This window comes from Juglans regia, chromosome 5 (assembly GCF_001411555.2).
Source record: "Juglans regia cultivar Chandler chromosome 5, Walnut 2.0, whole genome shotgun sequence".
Lineage (NCBI taxonomy): Eukaryota > Viridiplantae > Streptophyta > Magnoliopsida > Fagales > Juglandaceae > Juglans > Juglans regia.
Window position 1 is genome coordinate 14,504,001 of NC_049905.1, and position 7,177 is coordinate 14,511,177.

A 7,177-nucleotide genomic window follows, 5' to 3' on the forward strand; every position below is an offset into this window, starting at 1 on the left:
TAGTTAGTTGTATGTGAGCAACTAAGCACGACGTCGTATGATGTAAAAGTTGTTTCAGTCTTTAATAGAACGTTGCCGTTTAATGTCTTTTATTCTTATTAATTGTAAACGCAGTCATTTCATTTACGGGAATCACAATAAGTGTTGCTTAAACACTGTCGTTTTGTTCAAACAAACACTATAAATAGAAGAAGTAGGGGGGAAAAGACCCAACGGATAATTCACTCAGTTGCAGACTTCTCTCTTCCTTCTTCACCTTGATTCTTCTTCTCTTCCTTCAATCTGGAGAGTGACTTCTCGAATAGGTCAAGTTTGGGTCCATTACAGTTGGTATCAGCCATGGCAGAAGGAACACGTTCATATGCTCAAATAGTAGATTCAATGAATCACTTACGGCAACAACAAGAATGTCAGCAAAAGCAGATCGAAGATGCGATTTGTTTATTGTTGAAGCAGCAAGAGGCGGCGAGATTGGAAAGAGAAACACAAGACAAAAAAATTCAAGAGGTTTTACAACAAATCTCTGAGATTTCTTGTCACGATTCTAAAGATCCTGGTAATAGACGTCAAGATAATCAAGATCAACACATGAGGCACAGACATGAAGATATGGAGGATGACACAGGGGACGTGAACCAAAGAGAGCTAGTGAACAGAGGCTTTGTCAGGGGTATTAAATTGGATTTTCCTAGATTTCGTGGTGGTAATCCATCACCATGGATCTATCGTGCGAACCAGTACTTCCTGTATCACCAGGTTCCTCCTAGCCAACGTATTTTCATTGCTTCTTTCCACATGGATGATGAAGCCTTGGTCTGGTTCCAGGATGCTAGTGAGGCAGGAACCTTTCTTTCTTGGGAGGACTTCATCAAGGCTGTTCAGATCCGTTTTGGATCTACTCCGTATGATGATCCTATGGAGTCACTTACTCGACTCAAGCAGGTTAGTACAGTTAATGATTACAAATATGAGTTTGAGATCCTTTCCAATCGTATTAGAGGCTTGTCTGAGAAAAACAAGTTGAGCTGTTTTTTGAGTGGCCTGCGAGATGAGATCAGATTACCTGTTAGGATGTTGAATCCTTTATCCTTGAATGATGCCTTTGGTTTAGCCAAAATTCAGGAACAGTATGTGGTGAGTATAAGGAGACCTTGGAGAAATTCACTTACTGATTCGAGTAAGTTTAGTCCAGAGTCGAATTTGTTAATGTTTGGACAAACTCCTTCACTATTAGGAGCACCACGAGTTTCTCCTTTACCTAGGCTTCCTTATCATAAGGTGTCTGAGTCTCAGATGGTGGAAAGGCGTAGAAAAGGCCTTTGCTATTTCTGTGATGATAAATGGCAACCAGGTCATAAATGTGCAAGGCCAAAGTTATTTTTACTAGAAGGTATGGAATTTGGTGAGTCAAGTGGTGAAGAAAATGTTGATGCTACTGGTGAGTTGGTTGTTGAACCTGTGGAAGTTGAAGCTGAGATGGCTTCTATTTCATTACAGTCTAATGTAGGTGAAGGAGGACCTAAGACCATGAGACTTATGGCTTGTATTGGCAAGAAGAAGTTGATAATTTTAATTGACACTGGTAGCACACATAATTTTGTGGACACTGTGGCTGCTGCTCGATGTAAATTACATGTACAACTTGGCCAGACTATTAGTGTTAAAGTGGCTAATGGTCAGCTCATTGAGAGCACGGGTAAATGTGTGGCTGTGCCTTTGTCAATTCAGAGCATACCTTTCACAGTTGATTTCCTTACACTTCCCCTGGGAGGATGTGATGCGGTTCTTGGAATTCAGTGGTTATCCACCTTGAGTCCTATTCTCTGGGACTTTGTCAATATGAGTATGCAGTTTCAATGTAATGGTCAGGAAATTTCCTTAAAAGGTTTGACAGTACCTCAGTCAAATCTTATTGATGATGAGGAGTCCTTTGAGACTTTTGGTTGTGGAAGTAAAGGCATTTTCCTGCAGATAGTGGCTTGTAGTTCCATTGAACTTCCATCATTGCAGAATGTACAAGTGCAGCAGCTTCTGCAGCAGTATAAGGAAGTTTTTAATGAACCTACTGGATTGCCACCCAATAGGTCTCATGACCACAAGATCAATTTAAAACAAGACATTTCTGCTATCAGTGTTAGACCTTATAGATATCCTTTTTACCAAAAAGCAGAAATTGAAAAAATTGTTAAGGAGCACTTGAACTCTGGGGTTATTAGGCCAAGTCAGTCACCCTTCTCATCTCCTGTGTTGCTAGTCAGGAAGTCTGATGGCACATGGAGAATGTGTATTGACTATAGGGCTTTAAATGAAGCCACTATTAAAGACAAGTACCCCATTCCTGTTGTGGATGAGCTCTTAGATGAACTTTCTGGTTCAACAATTTTTTCTAAATTGGATCTTAGAGCTGGTTATCATCAGATACGTATGAGAGATGAGGATATTCCTAAGACTGCCTTCAGAACTCATGAAGGGCATTATGAATTTCTTGTAATGCCCTTTGGTCTCACCAATGCCCCTTCAACATTTCAGGGCCTTATGAATGAAGTTTTCAAGCCATTCCTTCGATAGTTTGTCATTGTTTTCTTTGATGACATACTGGTTTACAGCAGTGACATGTCTTCTCATTTGGATCATCTCTCTACTGTTTTGCAAACCTTACAGCACCATCAACTTTATGCTAAGCAGTCAAAGTGTAAGTTTGCATGTCAGGAGATTGAATATTTGGGCCATCTGATTTCCAAGGAGGGAGTGAGGGCAGATCCAAAAAAATTGGAGTCTATGGTCACTTGGCCAATACCAAAAAATCTAAAGGCATTGAGGGGTTTCTTAGACTTGACAGGCTACTACAGAAAGTTCATTAGGGGTTATGGTCAGATTGCTGCCCCTTTGACTTCCTTGTTGAAAAAAGATGCATTTGTGTGGACAGATTCTGCTACAAACTCTTTTAATGCATTGAAAGCTGCTGTCACTAGCCCTCTTGTTCTTGCCTTGCCTGACTTCACCAAAGCATTTGTTATTGAGTGCGATGCTTGTGCAACTGGCATAGGAGCAGTTCTGATGCAAGACCAAAGGCCCTTAGCTTTTTTCAGTCAAGCCTTGAAAGGGAAAAACTTAACTCTTTCCACTTATGAGAAAGAACTTCTAGCCTTAGTGCTAGCTGTTAAGAAATGGAGGCCATATCTTTTAGGAAGTGCTTTTGTGATCAAAACTGATCACCATAGCCTTAAATATTTGCTTGAGCAGAAGATTGGCACTGTTGCTCAGCAAAGATGGCTTTCTAAGCTTCTTGGTTATGAATTTTCTATTGTGTATAAGCAAGGGGTGGAGAACAAGGTGGCTGATGCCTTGTCTCGAAAGGATCAGGTGGATGAGTTTGGAGAGTTGGCAGCATTGTCATTTCCCACACCAACATGGCTCTCAGAATTGAAAGAAGCTTATGCTACAGATCAGGACACACAGAAGCTAGTCACTGCATTGCAACTTGACCCTACTTCTCATTCTACATTCAAACTGAGGCATGGTATTTTGTTTAAGAAAGACAGAATTTATGTGCCAGATTCCTTCCCTTTGAAAGAACAGATTTTGAACTACTTGCACTCTAGTCCTGCTGCTGGCCATTCTGGCTTCCACAAATGTTTGCATAGAGCAAGACTAGAATTTTATTGGCCTGGTCTCAAACATGATGTTAAGCAGTTCATTCGGGACTGTGACATATGTCAAAGGAACAAGATCCAAAATGTTCTTCCAGCAGGGTTTTTACAACCCTTACCTATTCCTGACCAAATATGGACTGATCTTTCAATGGATTTTGTTGAAGGTTTGCCCATTTAGAAAGGGTATTCTGTCATTATGGTGGTAGTAGACAGATTATCAAAATATGCTCATTTTATGCCTTTAAAGCATCCATTTACAGTTGCTCAAGTGGCCTCACTGTTCTTCAATAATGTTTTTAAGTTACATGGTTTGCCTAAAACCATTGTTTCTGATCGTGGCTCAACATTTACTAGTTCTTTTTGGAGTGAACTTTTCAAGTTGCAGGGAGTTAATCTGTCTTATTCATCAGCTTATCACCCTCAAAGTGATGGTCAAACAAAAGCTGTCAACAAATGTCTTGAACATTTTTTGAGGTCTTTCTCTGGTGACAAACCCAAGCTATGGGTGGATTGGCTCTCATTAGCTGAGTGGTGGTATAACTCCAGCTTTCATACTTCCACAAAGCTGACTCCATTTGAAGCTATGTATGGGGTCCCTCCAACTAAACTACAGGCTTATATTCCTGGTTTGACTTCTAATCAGACAGTGGACCAGCTCTTGCAAACTCGAGAACAGATTCTCTTCACACTCAAATCCAATTTTTCCTTGGCTCAAGATAGAATGAAGTTTTATTATGACAAACACAGAACTGACAGGGAATTTTCTGTGGAGGATTGGGTTTATCTTAAACTTCAACCCTATAGACAGCAATCTGTGGCACTCAAAAGAAACCTTAAACTTTCACCTCGATATTTTGGCCCATTTCAGATCACTCATCGAATTGGCAAAGTGGCATATCGTTTATGCTTACCTTCAGATTCACTCATACACCCAGTTTTTCATGTTTCTGTTTTGAAGAAAAAGATTGGGGATCAATTTACACCTATCTCTTCCTTACCTCCTGTGGACTTACAAGGAGAGTTAAGGCCTCAGCCTGAGAAGATCTTGGAGAGGAGAAGTGTCAAGAAAGATAATAGAGCATTGGTGGAAGTCTTGATCCAATGGGAAGGTGCTGGAGTGAAAGATTGCACATGGGAACCTTACTGGCAGCTTCGTCAGCAATTCCCCCACCTTGTGGGCAAGGTGCTTTAAAGGGGGAGGGTGTGTTATGGATGGAAGAGGTGCTGGAGTGGAAGGATGACAGTCTGGTTAAGGGTGTTGTGGGCAAGGTGCAGTACGAAGGGAGGCTGGCCTGACGTTCATAAGACAGAAATGGAAGGTTGTTGAGGGTAGTTAGTTGTATGTGAGCAACTAAGCATGACGTCGTATGATGTAAAAGTAGTTTCAGTCTTTAATAGAACGTTGCCGTTTAATGTCTTTTCTTCTTATTAATTGTAAACGCAGTCGTTTCATTTACGGGAATCACAATAAGTGTTGCTTAAACACTGTCGTTTTGTTCAAACAAACACTATAAATAGACGAAGTTGGGGGGAAAAGACCCAACGGATAATTCACTCAGTTGCAGACTTCTCTCTTCCTTCTTCACCTTCATTCTTCTTCTTTTCCTTCAATCTGGAGAGTGACTTCTCGAATAGGTCAAGTTTGGGTCCATTACAGGTGGCAGCCATTGAGTGGAGGCCATGAGATGTGAGGGAGGAAGGGATGTGGGTGGTTTCCGGCAGGTCTTGTTTCCGTGGTAGTTCATGGCGCAGAGGGAGCAACTAGGGCGTGCGGGTTTGAGGGGAGGTGGTTTGTGAAAGTGAAAGGCTGCTGAGCGTGAGTGAGGTCCAGCTTTTTCCAGATTTGTTTATGTTTATTTCTAGGAGTCTAGGATGAGTTTTATAGATGAGGCGGAGGGAGATATCGTGAGTGATAAGGAGAGTGGGATAAGTTGGAGTTGGGAGTTGAGAGTTGGGAGTTGGTTTTGATCTAAAAATCTTATTCAAACTGGAAATTAGGAGTGTAACCGGTTCAGTCTGGTCCGATTTTAGACAAAACTAAGAACTGAACCAATATGTAACGCCTTGGTCCTGCACGGGTTGGAGAGTTACTTCCTAGCACTTAGGGTACATTTGGGTAGTGAGAAGTGTTGAGAATATTTGTGAATAGTTATGAGTAGAGATTGGAGTGAGTTTGTGGGTCCCATTGAGTATTTTGAGTTGTTTGGATGTGTGAAGTATGTTGAGTTGTTGACTTTTGAGTAGGTAGTTGAAAAATGTGTGGATCCCATAAATATTATAGTGATTTTATTTTTAGTAATAAATATTATAATGATTTTATTATAGTGATTTTTTAATATTAATAAATATTGTAGTGATTTTATTTTACTTTATATATAATAATGATAAATATTATAATGATTTTATTTTTAATTTATATATAATAGTGATAAATATTATAATGATTTTATTTCTATATATATAATAATGATAAATATTATAGTAATGTTATTTTTTATTTATATATTATAGTGATTTTATTTTTTTATTTATATATAATAGTGATAAATATTATAGTTTTTTATTTTTTAATTATATATAATAGTGATTTTATTTTTTATTTATATATTTTAGTGATTTTATTTTTTATTTACATATTATAGCGATTTTATTTTTTATTTATATATTATAACGATTTTATTTTTTATTTATATTTAATAGTGATAAATATTATTGTGATTTTATTTTTTATTTATATATTATAGCGATTTTATTTTTTATTTATATATTATAGCGATTTTATTTTTTATTTATATATTATAGCGATTTTATTTTTTATTCATATTTTTATTCATATATTATAGCGATTTTATTTTTTATTCATATATTATAGTGATTTTATTTTTTATTTATATATTATTGTGATTTTATTTTTTATTTATATATTATAATGATTTTATTTTTTATTTATATATTATAGTGATTTTATTTTTTATTTAGATATTATAGCAATTTTATTTTTTATTTATATATAATAGTAATTTTATTTTTTATTTATATCTTATAGTGATTTTATTTTTTATTTATATATTATAGTGATTTTATTTTTTATTTATATATTATAATGATTTTATTTTTTATTTTTTATTTATATATTATAGCGATTTTATTTTTTATTGATATATTATAGAGATTTTATTTTTTATTTATATATAATAATGATAAATATTTTTTATTATTGTGATTTTATTTTTTATTTATATATTATAGTGATTTATTTATTTATTTATATATTATAATGATTTTTTTTTATATATTTAATAGTGATAAATATTATAGTGATTTTATTTTTATTTATATATATTAGTGATAAGTATTGTAGAATGTTTGTGAATAGTTATGTGTAGAGATTGAAGTGAGTTTGTGGGTTCCATTGAAAGTATTTTAAGTTGTTTGGCATGTAAAGTATTTTCAAAAGTACGAGAATACTTGGAAAGTGTTGAGGATACTCTAGTACCCAAACACAGCCTTAAACTCACCTTTCA

At 36.0% G+C, this 7,177-nt stretch overlaps 1 protein-coding gene across 1 annotated transcript; it reads left to right on the top strand.

Moving 5' to 3' along the window:
* Positions 1-339: 339 nt before the first annotated feature.
* On the top strand, positions 340-2,568 carry LOC118348438. Its single transcript, XM_035690061.1, has one exon. It carries the CDS (start codon positions 340-342, stop codon positions 2,566-2,568), a length of 2,229 nt encoding a protein of 742 aa, XP_035545954.1.
* The last annotated feature ends 4,609 nt before the right edge of the window (positions 2,569-7,177 follow it).

Excerpts from the sequence above, each read along its gene's own strand:
- LOC118348438 (XM_035690061.1), top strand. The coding sequence starts at position 340 with ATGGCAGAAGGAACACGTTCATATGCTCAAATAGTAGATTCAATGAAT.